The sequence below is a fragment of the Thalassophryne amazonica genome, chromosome 16, assembly GCF_902500255.1.
Source record: "Thalassophryne amazonica chromosome 16, fThaAma1.1, whole genome shotgun sequence".
Lineage (NCBI taxonomy): Eukaryota > Metazoa > Chordata > Actinopteri > Batrachoidiformes > Batrachoididae > Thalassophryne > Thalassophryne amazonica.
Genome location: NC_047118.1, coordinates 91,206,539 through 91,225,440, shown reverse-complemented (window position 1 = coordinate 91,225,440; position 18,902 = coordinate 91,206,539). Strand labels below are relative to the sequence as shown.

Sequence of the window (18,902 nt, the reverse complement as noted above, 5' to 3'; positions counted from 1 at the left end):
AAAAAAAAAAACAAACTTCTGCTCAGCTAAAAAAAAAAAACAAACTTCTGCTCAGCTAAAAAAAAAACAAACTTCTGCTCAGCTAAAAAAAAAAACAAACTTCTGCTCAGCTAAAAAAAAAAAAACAAACTTCTGCTCAGCTAAAAAAAAAAACAAACTTCTGCTCAGCTAAAAAAAAAAAACAAACTTCTGCTCAGCTAAAAAAAAAAACAAACTTCTGCTCAGCTAAAAAAAAAAAACAAACTTCTGCTCAGCTAAAAAAAAAAAAAAAACTTCTGCTCAGCTAAAAAAAAAAACAAACTTCTGCTCAGCTAAAAAAAAAAAACAAACTTCTGCTCAGCTAAAAAAAAAAAAACAAACTTCTGCTCAGCTAAAAAAAAAAAACAAACTTCTGCTCAGCTAAAAAAAAAACAAACTTCTGCTCAGCTAAAAAAAAAAAACAAACTTCTGCTCAGCTAAAAAAAAAAAAAACAAACTTCTGCTCAGCTAAAAAAAAAAACAAACTTCTGCTCAGCTAAAAAAAAAAACAAACTTCTGCTCAGCTAAAAAAAAAAAACAAACTTCTGCTCAGCTAAAAAAAAAAACAAACTTCTGCTCAGCTAAAAAAAAAAAACAAACTTCTGCTCAGCTAAAAAAAAAAAAAAAACTTCTGCTCAGCTAAAAAAAAAAACAAACTTCTGCTCAGCTAAAAAAAAACAAACTTCTGCTCAGCTAAACAAAAAAAACAAACTTCTGCTCAGCTAAAAAAACAAACAAACTTCTGCTCAGCTAAACAAAAAAAAACAAACTTCTGCTCAGCTAAAAAAACAAACAAACTTCTGCTCAGCTAAAAAAAACCAAAAAACAAACTTCTGCTCAGCTAAAAAAAACAACTTCTGCTCAGCTAAAAAAAAAAAAAACTTCTGCTCATCTAAAAAAAAAAACAACTTCTGCTCAGCTAAAAAAAAAAAAAAACTTCTGCTCAGCTAAAAAAAAAACAAACTTCTGCTCAGCTAAAAAAAAAAAAAAACTTCTGCTCATCTAAACAATGGCATCACACTGCGCCCCTCCAGTGGGGCGCATCACACTATTTGAGTAGGACGGTCCTAAGGCATTACAAATCAAATGCAGATCAACCCACACTCACACAGGACTGTATCTCTAAGGCTGTAACAATCAATTCATGAACAGTAAACCCTCATTGACACAGTCTACATTAGTCTTTAGCATAGTGGACTGCAGAACCTTCACAATATCCCATATTCTGTGTGTGTGTGTGTGTGTGTGTGTGTGTGTGTGCATTCTGAGAACAGAATATGAGTTTAGCTTTACTGATTGAGCTTTTTGAATAACTCAGCCACATGGGGTGTGCAGCCAGTACATTCTGAGTGCCGGTCCCAAGCCCGGATAAATGAGGAGGGTTGTGTCAGGAAGGGCATCTGGTGTAAAACAAGCCAACTATGCAGACTAAAAATTTCCATACCGGAAGAAGGAGGAGGAGAACGTTTCCACAAACAGCAGGAGAAGAAAACTAGAAGGGTGGAAATGAGAGTGGGGACTTTGAATGTTGGTAGTATGACTGGTAAAAGAAGAGAGCTGGCTGATATGATGGAGAGGAGAAAGGTAGACATACTGTGTGTGCAAGAGACCAAGTGGAAGGGAAGTAAGAGCAGGAGCATCGGCGGTGGGTACAAGTTGTTGTACCATGGTGAGGACAGGAAGAGAAATGGTGTTGGGGTCATTTTAAAGGAAGAGTATGTTAAAGTGTGTTGGAGGTTAAGCGAGTGTCTGACAGGGTGATGATGTGAAGTTGGAAATTGAAGGTGATGATGAATATCATAGTCCATGGGCCAAGCAGGTTTTTGGTACCACTTAAGGGGAAAAAAACGACACTTAGAATCCAGCCTCCATGTATCATGGTCTACACAAAAACGTATGATAGCCATCCCAGGGTGGTAGCTGTAGCCAGGTAGGGGTCAATGAAGAATTACACAGAGGTCAAACTTTACAAATGCTCCAGTCATGTTGAAAATGATATCACATTACTTGTCTGATCATAACGATTCCAAAAAGGTATAGTTTGGACTATCTACAATGGATTGTTCTGGAGTTATGGGGTCAAAATGGCAAAAATGGTGACAAAGGTCGATTTCACTTTGTACAGGGGTCAAATATTGAAGTTGCTCCAATTTCAGTAAAAATAGTGCAAATTATTGTTTGTGTTAATAGGGTTCTAAAAAGGAATAGTTTGCACCATCTGTCATGCTTAGTTATCATGTTACAGGATAACATATGTCACATGTCATAGAATTCAATGGATGTTGACCTTGTTTGACCTTTACTTTGCAGACAAAGCATTCAACACAGTCAAAACTATTCCATTTATTGATCCTTTTATTTCAACCAATAATTTGCATCATTTTTTGCTGAAATCGGAGCAACTTTAATATTTGACCCCTCTACAAACTGAAATTGACCTTTGTCAACATTTTTACTGTTTTTACCCCATAAATCCAGAACATTCCATCATAGATAGTCCAAACCATACTTTTTTGGAATTGTTATGATCAGACAAATAATGTGATATAGTTTTCAACATGATTGGAGCATTTGTAAAGTTTGACCTCTGTGTAATTCTTCATTGACCCCTACCTGGCTACAGCTATCACCCTCGGATTGCTATCATACATTTTTGTGTAGACCATGATACATGGAGGCTGGATTCTAAGTGTCGTTTATTCCCCTTAAGTAGTACCAGTTATGTCAAAATTCATGACTGGCTCATGGACTATCATCAGTGCATATGCCCCACAGGTAGGTTGTGAGAAAGAAGATTTCTGGAGTGTGTTAGATGAGGTGGTGGAGAGTGTGCCCAAGCATGAAAGAGTGGTGATAGGAGCAGACTTCAATGGGCATGTTGGTGAAGGGAACAGAGGTGATGAGGAAGTAATGGGTAGATATGGTATCAAGGATAGGAATGGGGAAGGACAGATGGTAGTTGATTTTGCAAAAAGGATGGAAATGGCTGTGGTGAATACCTACTTTAAGAAAAGAGAGGAGCACAGGGTAACATATAAGAGTGGAGGAAGGTGCACACAGGTGGACTACATTCTTTATAGGAGATGGAAGCTAAAAGAAATCACAGACTGTAAGGTGGTAGCAGGAGAGAGTGTCACTAGACAGCATAGGATGGTTGTTTGCGCCTTGGGGCAACTGTTGGTTGTGATTTGGCGCTATATAAAAAAATTGATTGATTGATTGTTTGTAGGATGACTTTAGAGGTAAAGAAGAAGAGTGAGAGCTCAACAAAGGATCAGATGGTGGAAGCTGAAGGAGGAAGACGTGTGAAATTTAGTGAGCAGTTGAGAGAAGCACTGGTTGGAGGGGAAGCAATTTTGGACAACTGGAAAAGTACTGCAGATGTGGTGAGGGAGACAGCTAGGACAGTACTGGGTATGACATCTGGACAGTGGAAGGAAGGTCCAGGAAAGCATAAGGAGAAAGAGGTTGGTGAAAAGGTTTTGGGATAGTCGGAGAGATGAAGAAAGTAGACAGGAGTACAAGGAGATGCGGCGTAAGGCGAAAAGAGAAGTGGCAAAAGCGAAGGAAAAGGCATATTGCGAGCTGTACAAGAAGTTGAATAGTAAGGAAGGAGAAAAGGACTTGTACCGATTGGCCAGACAAAGGGACAGAGCTGGAAAGGATGTGCAGCAGGTTAGGGTGGTAAAAGATGCACATGGTAATGTGCTGACAAGTGAGGAGTGTGTGCTGAGAAGGTGGAGGGAATATTTTGAAGAGCTGATGAATGAAGAAAATGAGCGAGAGAAAAGACTGGATGATGTGGTGAGAGTAAATCAGGAAGTACAAGAGATTAGTAAGGAAGAAGTGAGGGCTGCTATGAAGAGGATGAAGAGTGGAAAGGCAGTTGGTCCAGATGACATTCCAGTGGAGGCATGGAAATGTCTAGGAGAGATGGCAGTAGAGTTTCTAACCAGATTGTTTCATAAAATTTTGGAAAGTGAGAGGATGCCTGAGGAGTGGAGATGAAGTGTGCTGGTTCCTATTTTCAAGAACAAGGGTGATGTGCAGAGCTGCAGTAACTACAGAGGCATAAAGTTGATCAGCCACCGCATGAAGTTATGGGAAAGAGTAGTAGAAGCTAGGTTTAGAAAACAGGTGAAGATCTGTGATATATGGTTTCATGCTGAGAAAGAGCACTACAGATGCAGTGTTTGCTCTGAGAATACTGTTGGAAAAGTACAGAGAAGGACAGAAAGAGTTACATTGTGTGTTTGTGGACTTACAAAAAGCTTATGATAGGGTGCCAAGAGAAGAGTTGTGGCATTGTATGAGGAAGTCTGGAGTGGCAGAGAAGTATGTTAGGGTAGTGCAGGACATGTACAAGAATAGTGTGACAGCGGTGAGATGGAAATGACTGATCTGCTGTGGCGACCCCTAACGAGAACAGTGGAAGGACGAAGAAGATTGAGCTTTTTTAATGCAGATTTCTGCTTGTTAACACACAGCTAGGCTCAGAGCGTGCACAGTAAGGTTATGACAAATCTCAAATTTATTAGCCTGGTGAACTGAACAAATGATGAACTTTTACCTAAAACTCACAAAAATGACTTTGGTTTTGCCAGACCTTGAAGAAACCTCCTGCACCTAAGACAGTTTCATATTTCACATTAAAACACCTAGCAGCTCTAACACTCTTTATTATAAGATGTCACTTTTACATACAATACACATGAGGAATACATGAAAATGAGTACATATAGCATTTGTAGTGTTTTTAATAGTGTTTCAGATTTGTGTATTAGTGTTAATAAATTTGCTGTTATGATATTTGTGTTATGTGTCGGACGCGGGCGGAGAACCGACCCAGCGTTTGACAGGACCCAGCATAAAAGAAGCAGAGCACGGTTCAAAGGAAAACAAATTTTAATAGTGTATTAAATGATAATAACCCAAAAGTCAACGGTCTGGTGAGGTGAAAACACGGCGCGCTCCCAGCAGTGCAAAAGGACCAGAGCCACAACAATTCTGGACCCAAGGACCCCGCTGACACCCCCCAGGTGGCCGCGACAAACCGAGTCTGTGAAAGAAGAAACCGTAAGGTGAGTCCAACACTCTCCACACAGAGAGACACAACTCAAAGGTGCACACAATCAGCAAAACACTTCCTGGCCTAAATGTAAAATCAGCTTCTCTCCCTGCAGGCACGGAACAACTCAGTTCAAATCTCCACTGCAGCAGAAGCTGATTAGACAATTAGCATAATGTGACAGCTCAATACAACAAGGTGTGAGGGACACCAAATCCACTGTCATTACTTCATAAAAGTCACCAAAACCAAATTACCTCAGGAAGTGTACTGAAGAGCGTGAGACCTCACCCAATCCTCCTTCACAGACTGTGGCATCAAACCTGGAGCGGTCTCTGCGTCCGTGATGGTGAGATTGTTCTCCTGACGTCGATCTCACACGTCTGCTCACAAGGTTGAGTCTCTGGCAATCACACACTGTGCATTCAAGGTTTAAATGCAGCAATCTCTGATCAAGACAGAATACACCACAGCTGTGAGTCCTGATGACCTGCAGGTGATAACAAGCCTCAGGTGATCAGGGTGAGGTCCTCAAACTCAGCCCCATGTCAGCCACTCAGTCCTGAACGCATACCACCTGGTGGGAGAAACAGAAAACAAAAACAAAGCCAGCCAAACACCCACAAACACAATTTGTTTTGCAAGTAGAACAAACCTCCTCCATTAACTTTACAGCTCTCTCAGCTACTATGTTGGAGCGAGGCACATCAGGGTCACACTCACCACTGCTGCTTCCTTCCTCACTATCACTGGATTCAGAGATAACCGTTTGGCTTGTCGAGGGTTCTGATGTGCGTTTGGCCCTTTTTGATGGATGGATTGTTGACATAGGAGTCACTTTCACAGTCGTATATCCCACCCTGCCTCCTGATTCAATTTGTCTTTTGTACAGTTCTTTGTCCTCACTACAAAGCCAATTTCCATTTCTTTTTGTAATATCGAACAGATGAGCAAGATTTTCTTCAAATTCTACATTTGGTTGCTTTCTGTGTTTTTCAAAAGATGTGATAAGTTTGTCAATCTTTGCAGACACTTGTTGTTTGGAAAGAACAGGAAAATTCAGCTTCTCCCAAAGCTCAACAATTCCTCAGATATTTTTTCTGAGTCGGTCATGTCGTCCTTTCAATTCATCAAAATTCCCAAGAATCTTCCAACGATGTCTCTGTTGGAAGGCATTTTTACATAATGGTTCACTCATATCCTGTTTCAGCTCTGGTATACAAGGACGGCGCTTTGTGCTTGATTTCATAATTTGTGCCCATTTTTCCCCAGCTACTTCCACTGCTGATTTTGACATTTTACTTTGCAAGCACATATTCCCAAAAAGAAGAACTCAACAGCAGATTCTCCAAAGCAATACTGCAAAGAAAGCAAAACTGTATGAATGATGTGAACAACTATAATGCTGTGGTGTAAATGCTATGAACTACAAACGCAAAACACTGCAATAGATCAGCTCACCACATTATTTATAGATTTTATTTTATCTGTTATCAATTTTATTTAGTTTACCTTTATTTTTTATTTCTTTTAATTATTGTTTATTAATATATTTTAGCAATATTTATTTGTATATATTTTCTTATTTCTTGATACTTGTTACGTTATTTTTAAATAGTATTGTGTAAACTCGTGTATTTTTAAAAGTGATGTGGTGCTCGGTGCGGGAGGTTTTTTCATGATCCAATGAAATAAACTTCAAAAAAAGTGATCTATGGGTAAAATTTCATCAAATTCAACATCAGGAGAATGAAAGTTTTGAAAAAAGTTTTGTAGTCATAACCCTAGTGCACAGCTCTGAGCCTAGCTGTGTGGGATGATGCACAGCTGTCTGCTGGATGTGTGTTTATTTGTGTGACATATCAGTGACATTAATGTACCCTGGTCCATGGAGACATTTCCTGCTTCTGTGTTGTGTTGATTATTTGTCCCACTCACTCCTCTCAAGACGCGATCTCATAATCTCTGGCATGGGAGGTGGACACTCTAACCAGAAGGCTCAAAGCCCCAGCCCTGTGGCCAGAGAGCCCTTTTAGCTGTTGGGGAGTGACGTGTAGTGACTACCACATATACAGCGACTCCTGCTGGCCTCTGTCACACATGCACAAATGTCAAACTCTTTAAATTGCCTTTAATAATGATTTATATTGATTTTTATTTTTCAAAATAAGTATTAGAGTTAAAACTTTTCCATCGGGATGTACTGATGTTTTCCACTTTGTCTTCATCCTGTCATCTCTCACCAGGACACTCATGGGTCCTTATGGAGTGGACAGAGCGGTTCATTCCATGGAGTTCACCGACTGTGAGAATGGACTGGGTGAGTCTGACCTTGTCTCCTCATTCTCCTCCGGTACACACAGAGACCTTCTGATTCAGGCTCAGCAACTGACTGGAAAACTGTTGCATTCAAACTTCTGCTGTTGTTTTAGAGCTTGGACCGTGTGACCACTTTAACCATACAGCTGCACCTGCAAATGGTCGGAACTGCAACCTGTACCAACAAAACAAAACGACTCGTGGATAAATAACCTTCTGACTGGGCTCCTTATTCCCCACTTACAACCCAAATTCCAATGAAGTTGGGACGTTGTGTAAAATGTAAATAAAAACAGAATACAATGATTTTCAAATCCTCTTCAACCTATATTCAATTAAATACACCACAAAGACAAGATATTTAATGTTCAAACTGATAAACTTTATTGTTTTTGTGCAAATATTTGCTCATTTTGAAATGGATGCCTGCAACACATTTCAAAAGCTGGGACAGTGGTATGTTTACCACTGTGTTACATCACCTTTCCTTCTAACAACACTCAATAAGCGTTTGGGAACTGAGGACACTCATGATTGGGTGTAAAAGGAGCATCCCCAAAAGTCTCAGCCATTCACAAACAAAGATGGGGTGAGGATCACCACTTTGTGAACAACTGCCTGAAAAAATAGTCCAACAGTTTAAGAACAATCTTTCTAAATGTTCAAGTGCAAGGAATTTAGGGATTCCATCATCTACAGTCCATAATACAATCAGAAGATTCAGAGAATCTGGAGAACTTTCTACACGTAAGCAACAAGGCCGAAAACCAACACTGAATGCCCGTGACCTTTGATCCCTCAGGCGGCACTGCATTAAAAACCGACATCACTGTGTAAAGGATCTTACTGCGTGGGCTCAGGAACACTTCAAAAAACCATTGTCAGTTAACACAGTTCGTCACTACATATACAAGTGCAAGTTAAAACTCTACCATGCAAAGCAAAAGCCAAACATCAACACCCAGAAACGCTGCCGCCTTCTCTGGACCCGAGCTCATTTTAAATGGATAGACGCAAAGAGTAAAGGTGTGCTGTGGTCTGATGAGTCCACATTTCAAATTGTTTTTGGAAATCATGGACGTTGTGTCCTCTGGACAAAAGAGGAAAAAGACCATCCAGATTGTTACCAGCACAAAGTTCAAGAGCCAGCATCTGTGATGGTATGGGGGTGTGTTAGTGCCCATGACATGGACAACTTACACATCTGTGATGGCACCATCAATGCTGAAAGGTACATCCAGGTTTTGGAGCAACACATGCTGCCATCCAAGCAACGCCTTTTTCAGGGACATCCCTGCTTATTTCAGCAAGACAATGCCAAGCCACATTCTGCACGTGTTACAACAGTGTGGCTTCATAGTAAAAGAGTGCGGGTACTAGACTGGCCTGCCTGCAGTCCAGACCTGTCGCCCATTGAAAATGTGTGGCGCATTATGAAGCGCAAAATACGACAAAGGAGACCAGGACTGTTGAACAACTGAAGTCGTACATCAAGCAAGAATGGGAAAGAATTCCACCTACAAAGCTTCAACAATTAGTGTCCTCAGTTCCCAAATGCTTATTGAGTGTTGTTAGAAGGAAAGGTGATGTAACACAGTGGTAAACATACCACTGTCCCAGCTTTTTTGAAACCTGTTGCAGGCATCCATTTCAAAATGAGCAAATATTTGGACAAAAACAATAAAGTTTATCAGTTTGAACATTAAATATCTTGTCTTTGTGGTGTATTCAATTGAATATAGGTTGAAGAGGATTTGAAAATCATTGGATTCTGTTTTTATTTACATTTTACACAATATTCCAACTTCATTGGAATTGGGGCTGTATTTCCCTCTCCTCTCCTCTCTGTCCTCCTCTCTGTATTCTCCTCTGGACTCTCTGTCCCCTCCACTGCCACCAATCTCACCCTCATCATCAACCATCTACACAGTGAAATGAGACAGTGTTCCTCGAGGAGCAGATCTGAGATCAGATTTTAAGGTTCTGCTACTAGTCTATAAAATTGTTCATGGACTGGCACCTCCCTACCTAGCTGACCTAATTAAACCTTATGTACCAGCCCAGGCTTTGCGTTCTCAGTGTGCAGGACTACTTTGTGTCCCTGGGACACAAAGAGAGTGTCGCGGCCTCAACTTTATCTAAAGTCTGAGTCTGTTAGTGAAGTTTAGGGCTAGTGGCTGGCGATCACCTTAGTGTTTCTTCTGTTTTTCTTGTTGTTTAATGCTGACAAATTATACTGTATTTTTTGTCTTTCTGATGCCTGATTGTGTTTTCTCTGTTTAAGGTGCAGCTCCATCCAGAGATGGGTGTGGTATTTGTGCCGGAGACCCTCCTGCCCTGTGCACCAACAGCATTTCCTCTATATTCGTTTTGTGAATTATTTTGCAATTTGTGTCTGTATCATGGCCCAAGCAGAGGGTCACCCCTTTGAGTCTGGTCTGCTTGAGGTTTCTTCCTCAGAGGGAGTTTTTCCTTACCACTGCTGCTCTGGGGGTTAGTAAGGTTAGACCTTACTTGTGTGATGCGCCTTGTGATTTGTCGCTATATAAATGAAAATAAATTGAAATTGAAATTGAGGACCATGGTGTAGCAGCACAACCCTGTCCTTTGATAAAACAGCATAGCTAATACATTCAGTAAAAACAGAACACAGTATAACAATACAACATAAACACTGACAGAACTACTCGGAGTATAGCAGACGACAGGACGTGGACACTTTCACAGCAGCAATGTGGCTGATTAAAACAATCAGTAAGTAAGAATGCCTCTTCGACATGTGGAATTGGCACAAGTTTCACACCAGATGCCCTTCCTGACACAACTTCACATTACATGGAGAATAGGCAGGGGTGGGGTTTGAACCAGGAACCTTCCACAGTGGAAACAAGCACACTAACCGCTTGTCCACCACCCCTGCTAAAAAATGACTTGAACTAGTGCGAATAGGTTGAACGGTAACTGAACAATTTATGTAAAGAGTAACACAGCAAAGTGGTGAAGTAAAAACATCAGGATATGATATAAATCAGCATTTATCAACAGTAATGTAACCTCAATGTGAAAGTGTCCTCAGGGGGGACAATTCATGTCCGTGGCGAGTGTGAGTGGATCACAGCTCTGGCTTAACAGTCTGTTGGCCTGAGGGAAGAAACTGTTTCCCACCCTGACAGTGGAGGTCTGTATGCTATGGAACCTTCTTCCAGAGGGCAGGAGGGAGTAGAGAATGAGATGAGTGGACAGGGTCCTACACACGCTTTATCCTTGGCTGAGAGCCACACCTCTTGGTCCGGCTGGTATTGGTGGGCCGGGGTTTGTGCCGCTTTGAATGGCATATACTCTGGTCCGTCATCCGGAGCAGAGCAGAATGGGTGCTCCTCCTCACCCATCGACACCATACGTGGGGTTGTACTGATGGTACTGAAAGGTCCGACTCCTCAGCTGAAAATAGTGGTGGTTGATATCCCAAAGAATGTTGAAAAGGTGTAAGTCTGGTAGCAGAGCTCACCTGGGAGTTATGAGCATATTCCACCCATGGCAGCTGAGTTTCCAGGCCAATGGGTGCCAGGACGTGAGTGTGGATTCGAGCTCCTTAATTTCACATTCCACCTGGCCATTTGACAGTGGATGGAATCTGGGTGAGAGAGTGACTGAGTCCCCAAGGGCAGAGCAGAAGTTCCTTCAAACATGAGAAGTAAACTGGGGTCAGTCCGACACAATGTTCAGTGGGATACCATGCAGCCAAAACACATGGTATGTCAGGTCTGGTTCAAAGAAATGGCTGGACACAAATGCAGGACTCAAACAAAGAGCTCTGTGTGTAAAAATAGTTTATTGAAGTAGACAGGGTCTAGTACACAAAAAGGCAGTCCAACAAGAGCAAAAATACATGGAACACCAGGCTTAGGCATGGTCGGTAATACAGGCAGGTGGTCAAAACACACGAGAGGCAAGCAGATCGACAATACACAAAACAGAGCTGGAGAGAAGGCAATGCACATCAATCTGGCAAAGAGCAGAGCAAACTGTGGAGCTTATATACACCCAAGTGAGGAGCTGCAAATTGAGAAAAGGTGTGAGTGGAACACACTAGAACGAAGGTCTGGCCAGAGAGAGGGAAATGCCCACCACCAAGAACCAAACAAGAGAGACAAGGACAGACAAACCCAAGCAGGAAAAACCCAACAAGAGAATAAAAATACCGAAAACCAATAGAAACATGACAAAATAATCCAAAGCATGAGAATAAAACAAGGCAAAAACTCACATCCTGACAGTAGCCCCCCCCCCCCCCCCCCCCCCCCCCCCCCCCCCCCCCACACACACACAGACTGACTCCAGACAGCCCAGGAGCAGCAGAATTGGCAACATGAAAATCACGGATGAGACCAGGGTCCAGGATGAAGCGGGAGGGAATCCGCGACCGCTCATCAGGACTATACCCCTCCCAGTCAACCAAGAACAGAAACCCATGGGCTCTATGTTGTGAGGCAAGGAGCCGCCACACAGAAAAAAACAAGCCCTCCCCACACACCAGGTGGGAGGCAAGGGAAAGGCCAGAGGGCACAAAGAACTAGGCTTAAATGGATTAACATGGCTAACATAGAAATTGGGGTGTATAGACATGGACCTGGGTAACCGGAGACGGACAGAGACGGGATTGATAACCTTAGACACGGAAAAACGGACCAATGAACCTGGGAGCAAGTTCCCACGGAATAGCATGGAGGGGCAACTGACGGGTGGATAACCAAACTTTTTGACCTGCCCGCTCCCACCTCCAATGGCACCTGATGACTAAACTGAGGGCAGATGGAACCGGGGACTGAAGAACGGTGTGTGAAAACGGCGAGGGCTGATGACCGAAGACTACATGGAACCGGGAAAAACCGGATGATGTAGATGGCAAACTGTTGTGTGCTAATTCTTTCCATGATGAGTGTGATGACTAGGTAGACAGATGTTGTGAACATAAAATTCTAAGTCCCTTTTCCAACTCTTGATTAAAGCGTTCAGTCTGACCGTTAGCTTGTGGATGGTATCCAGACATGACACTGGAGGTGGCCCTGAGGAGACGGCAGAACTCCCTCCAAAATCTCGAGATGAACTGTGGACCCCAGTCAGAGACAATATCCTGAGGGAAACCATGGAGATGGAACACAAGAGTAAGCATAATTTCAGCTAATTCCTTGGCAGAAAGCAACTTAGGCAAAGGTACAAAATGACACATCTTTGATAATCGGTCAACAACACTGTGCCTTAGACGGCGGGAGCCCCGTGACAAAATCCATGGGGATATGAATCCACGGTTGTCTAGGGATTGACAGAGGCAGAACCCACAGGAGGACAAGTAGAGAACTTATGCATGGCACAAATCTGACAGGCATTCACAAATTCTGTAACATCTGCGACCATTCGTGGCCACCAAAAGCGTTGTTGAATAACATAGACTATTTTCTTAATACCCGGATGACATGAAAATGACTACTGTGACCCCACACAATCACCTCCCCCTTGAGTGAAGCTGGAATGAATAACTTGCCCGGTGGACATTCAGAATGGATACATACATTTTCAAGAGCTGTTTTTACCCATGATTCTATTTTCCACACGTTGGCAGAAATGAAACAGGAGAACAGGAGGGTGGTAGAATAATACTGGGATCAGACGGAGCATCCGGGCCATCGTACTGTCTGGACAATGCATTTGGTTTACCATTCTTTGAGCCGGGTCAGTAAGAAATTATGAAATTGAAACAACTGAAAAATATCGCCCAACGGGCCTGACAGGCCTGAAGTGCATCTCTGTGTGTAGATAAGCTTAATTCTTATGATCAGTGTAAACTATAAATGGCATTTGTGCCTCCACAAGCCAGTGATGCCACTTTTACCGCCAGCAGTTCCCAGTCGCTGTAATTGCCATCTGTGGTAGACAACTTGCGGGACAGAAAGGCACACTGATGTAACCTTCTGTCTGTTGGACTCATTTGAGACAAGATAGCTCCCACACCAACATCAGAAGTATCGACCTTGACCACAAACTGTCATGCGGGGTCAGGAAGGAGTAGCACGGGGCTGCCGTAAAGCATTGTTTTAGGACCTTAAAAGCCTCATCACACTCCGGTGTCCACTTGAACACCCAAAGGGATGAGGTGGCGACAGAACTGAAATTTCAGATAAATTTGAGATAGAAATGAGCAAACCCCAGAAATCTCTGAACTTCCTACGGTTACTGGGCACCGCCCACTCATGTACTGCCGGCACTTTTTCTGGGTCCATTTGAATTTTCCCATCACCGATGACGAACCCAGGAATGACACAGTAGCTCTGTGAAATTCACACTTTTCTGCCTTAACATACAAGTAATTGTGTAGTAGGATTTGTAATACAGACCGTACGTGCTCAGCGTGGGTCTCAAGATCAGGAGAAAATATTGGAATATCATCTAAATAAACGAAGCCAAATTTATTCAGAAACTCACATAAGACGTCGTTAACCAGGTTCTGGAAGACGGCTGGCACGTTAGTGAGCCCGAAAGGCATCACCAGGTACTCGTAGTGCCCAGTCAGTGTATTAAATGTCGTCTTCCACTCATTGCCCTGTTTGATCCTTACCAAGTGATAAGCATTACGGAGATCTAACTTAGTAAACACTTTGGTGCCCTCTAGCAACTCAAATGCTGACAAAATCAAAGGCTTTACTGTAATATCATTTAATACAATACAAGGTGAAGCAAATCCTGCCCCTGCAGGCAATTATGAGGGATGAATCAAACCCACGTCAAGCGACTCCTGGATATACGCTTGCATGACGGTGCATTCAGGAGCAGACAGAGAATACAGCTTTCCCCAAGGCGGACTCGCCCCAGGCAGGAGATCAATAGCACAGTCATAAATGTGATGAGGAGGCAGCAATTTAACTTTAGCTTTGCTGAATACCTGTGCAAAATTGTGATAGCAAGATGGCATACACACAAGATTCGGAATTACATTTGACAGTGGAGACCTGGTCTTAATCAAAAGCAAGATGATCCCCACACACTAATCTCCCCATTGGCCCAGTTAAAATTAGGACTGTGCGGTTACAGCCAGGGGTGCCCAGAATAATGGAGTGAGTCATTTTGTCGAAAACAAAGAAGCTGATTGACTCCACATGGTTCTCATTTACAGTTAAGCAGACTGACTATGTTCGGTGATTAATTTGTCCCAATTCATGACCATCCACTGTCTTGACCATCACAGGTCGTGAGAGGCAAAATAATTTAAGGTGCAGGGACCTGGCGAGAGAAGATAATATTAAATTGGCATCAGAACCAGAATCCACAAATGTGGGCACCAAGACAGAGGACTGATCACATTCTAATTTAGCAGAAATTACATTTTGAGAAGCTGATGAAGAAATTGTGACTCACCCACTCAGATGTAGGAGATTTTACAGAGGCACCCCTGACCGGAAAACTGGAGATCAAATGACCTGACTGTTAGGGTTAGGGTGATGAGAGGAGGATGGCCCATGATTGGGTGTGGTGGAGCGTCACGTCAGGAAGCAAGGCTTGCGGCGGGGACTTTCAGCCAGACGACGGTCGATCCAGATGGCCAGGGCAATCAGTGCGTCAAGATCTTCAGGTCGATCTGTGGCGATGAGCTGATCCTGGATGCCGATCACCAGCCCCTGGAAACACATGTCAAGGAGAGTGGCTGGATTCCAACCACTATTGGTGGCGAGAATGCAGGAGTCAACAGCGTAGTCTGCCACCTGACTAGTGCCCTGCTTCAGCCTCAGGAGGGAATGCGCTGCCTCACACCCTGGGGATGTGTGTTGGAACATCTGTTGGAGCGCTGTGGTGAATGCCTGAAGAGAGGAGCAAGATGCCGACTGACGGCTCCATTCAGCGGTTGCCCACACTGCAGTCCGGCCGGACAGGTGAGATATCTAGGACCAATTCAGGTTCTGTGCTAGGACCAATTTTATTCACTTTATACATGCTTCCCTTAGGCAGTATTATTAGACGGTATTGCTTAAATTTTCATTGTTACGCAGATGATACCCAGCTTTATCTATCCATGAAGCCAGAGGACACACACCAATTAGCTAAACTGCAGGATTGTCTTACAGACATAAAGACATGGATGACCTCTAATTTCCTGCTTTTAAACTCAGATAAAACTGAAGTTATTGTACTTGGCCCCACAAATCTTAGAAACATGGTGTCTAACCAGATCCTTACTCTGGATGGCATTACCCTGACCTCTAGTAATACTGTGAGAAATCTTGGAGTCATTTTTGATCAGGATATGTCATTCAAAGCGCATATTAAACAAATATGTAGGACTGCTTTTTTGCATTTACGCAATATCTCTAAAATCAGAAAGGTCTTGTCTCAGAGTGATGCTGAAAAACTAATTCATGCATTTATTTCCTCTAGGCTGGACTATTGTAATTCATTGTTATCAGGTTGTCCTAAAAGTTCCCTAAAAGGCCTTCAGTTGATTCAAAATGCTGCGGCTAGAGTACTGACGGGGACTAGAAGGAGAGAGCATATCTCACCCATATTGGCCTCTCTTCATTGGCTTCCTGTTAATTCTAGAATAGAATTTAAAATTCTTCTTCTTACTTATAAGGTTTTGAATAATCAGGTCCCATCTTATCTTAGGGACCTCGTAGTACTATATCACCCCAATAGAGCGCTTTGCTCTCAGACTGCAGGCTTACTTGTAGTTCCTAGGGTTTGTAAGAGTAGAATGGGAGGCAGAGCCTTCAGCTTTCAGGCTCCTCTCCTGTGGAACCAGCTCCCAATTCAGATCAGGGAGACAGACACCCTCTCTACTTTTAAGATTAGGCTTAAAACTTTCCTTTTTGCTAAATCTTATAGTTAGGGCTGGATCAGGTGACCCTGAACCATCCCTTAGTTATGCTGCTATAGACGTAGACTGCTGGGGGGTTCCCATGATGCACTGTTTCTTTCTCTTTTTGCTCTCTATGCACCACTCTGCATTTAATCATTAGTGATCGATCTCTGCTCCCCTCCACAGCATGTCTTTTTCCTGGTTCTCTCCCTCAGCCCCAACCAGTCCCAGCAGAAGACTGCCCCTCCCTGAGCCTGGTTCTGCTGGAGGTTTCTTCCTGTTAAAAGGGAGTTTTTCCTTCCCACTGTCGCCAAGTGCTTGCTCACAGGGGGTCGTTTTGACCGTTGGGGTTTTACATAATTATTGTATGGCCTTGCCTTACAATATAAAGCGCCTTGGGGCGACTGTTTGTTGTGATTTGGCGCTATATAAAAAAAAAAATTGAAAAAATTGATTGATATCATAAATGCTGTCTTCGTCTTTTCAGACGGGAACATAGATGACATAAGTTCGTAAACGGGGTCCGATACACAAAAAGGCAGTCCAACATGAGCAAAAGTACATGGAACATCAGGCTTAGGCTTGGTCGATAATACAGGCAGATGGTCAAAAGGTTGAGAATACACAAAACAGAGTTGGAGAGAAGGCACAAGGTGCATCAATCTGGAAAGAGCAGAGCAAACTGTGGAGCTTATATACCCCCAGGTGATGAGCTGCAAATTGAGAACAGGTGTGCGTGGAAAGCACCAGAATGAGGGTGTGGCCAGAGAGACGGAAATGTCCACCACCAAGATCCAAGAGACAGACAAGAGAGACAGGGACAGACAAACCCAATCAGGAAAAAAACAACAGAATAAACATACCGAAAAGCAACAGAACCACGACAAAATAAACCAAAGCATGAAAATAAAACAAGGCAAAAACTCACATCCTGACATGGTAGCTGATGGCAACTTCAGCAAAGATACAAGATGAACTTCCTTGGAAAAATGATCAACTATTGTGAGAACAGTGGTGTTGCCCTTGGAAGTCCTGTGATGAAGTCCAGGCAGATGTGCGACCAGGGGCTACTAGGAGGAGACAGCGGATGGAGGAGTCCAGATGGTAGTTGATGAGAAGTCTTACTCCTGTCACAGATTTTGCAGGTTTTGATGAACTCCCGCACATCTGCCCGGACTGAGGGCCACCAGAAGTGCTGTTGGATGAGATGGATTATCCTTTGATGACTGGGATGACAGGCGAACGTGGAGGTATGTATGAACTGAAGCACAGCAGACCGGGCAGCTAATGGCACGAAGAGCCACCCAGGAGGTCCACCTCCAGGATCTGGGTAAGTCTTCTGGGACTCCCAGACAACCCTCTCAATGTCCCAGGTGAGAGCTCCAACTGTCAATTGACGAGAATGATGGTGTCTGACTCCGAGGTGTGATCCCAAGCAGCAAACTGGAGAGAGAGTGCATCAGATTTGAGGTTTTTGGAACTGTTTCTGTATGTAATAGAAGAATTGAATTGACCACCTGGCCTGTGAGACGTTTAACAGTTTGGATGTCAGACAAAATTTTGTGATCAGTCCAAACAAGAAATGGAACAGATGTGCCTTCAAGCCAGTGTCTCCACTCCTCCAGTGCTTCCTTCATGGCCAGGAGTTCCAGGTTCCCCACATCATAATTGTACTTAGCAGGAGAGAGAGGCCGGGAAAGAAAATCACAAGGGTACAGCTGTTGATCGTCCCAATGTTGGAGGCATTGACCTCCACGATGAACTGGCGATCTGGATCCTGGTGTATGAGGATGGGTGTGGTAACTTGAAAGAATTGTCAGCTTTGACGGACAAGTGAATTGATGTTCTGGATGAGGTGAGGTTGTTGAGGGGTGTAGCTACCTGACTGAAATTGCTGATAAACCTATAATAGAAATGGGTAAAGCCTAAAAACTGTTGAAACTGTTTAATGTTAGCAGGAGTGAGCCACTCAGACATGACACTGTTCTTTGGAAGGGTTTGGTTTGAGATGATTGCACTGAAAGATGAAACTGAGGAACGAAATAGATTTTCGGTGAAATGCACATTTTTCAGTCTTAACAAATAGGAGGTTTTCCAACAAATGAGCTAGCACTAACCAAACATGACAGATATGTTCATGGAAATTACGGGAGAAAATGAGGATGTCATCTAAATATACTAACACAAATTGGTTAAGAGTACGTCGTTGACCAGGGCCTGGAAAGTGGCAGGAGCCTTGGTGAGACTGAAGGGCATGGCAAGATGTCCAAAATGACCCAAGGGTGTGTTGAAGGCTGTCTTCCAGTCATCTCCCTCCTTAACCCTAACCAGGTGGTAAGTGTTGTGCAAATTGAGTTTTGTGAATATAAAGGCCCCATGTAATGAATCGAATGTGGGATCTAAAAGGGAAGTGGATACGTATTGTGCACTGCGATCACATTCAACCCATGAAAGTCAATACAGGGGTGTAGGGTCCCATCCTTTTTCCCAACAAAAAAGAAGCCGTGCTGTAGCGCCATGTCCTCAATTCGTCCTAATTAAATAAATACATTAATGCTGTCTCAACAAAAACCTGAGTTTGGAACTGCAGACAAAAGACTGTGTTTTCCCTCTCAGTTGAGAAATTCCTAAGTCATCTGGAGATCTTCAGAT

At 43.1% G+C, this 18,902-nt stretch overlaps 1 protein-coding gene across 1 annotated transcript in view; it reads left to right on the top strand.

The window, feature by feature from the left end:
• Positions 1–18,902, top strand: part of si:dkeyp-72e1.9 (syntaxin-binding protein 4) — a 375,953-nt gene that overhangs the window by 20,790 nt on the left and 336,261 nt on the right. Inside the window, exon 3 of the mRNA XM_034189933.1 lies at positions 7,333–7,406. Coding sequence (XP_034045824.1) covers positions 7,333–7,406 — 74 coding nt within the window. The remainder of the gene's footprint in view (positions 1–7,332; positions 7,407–18,902) is intronic.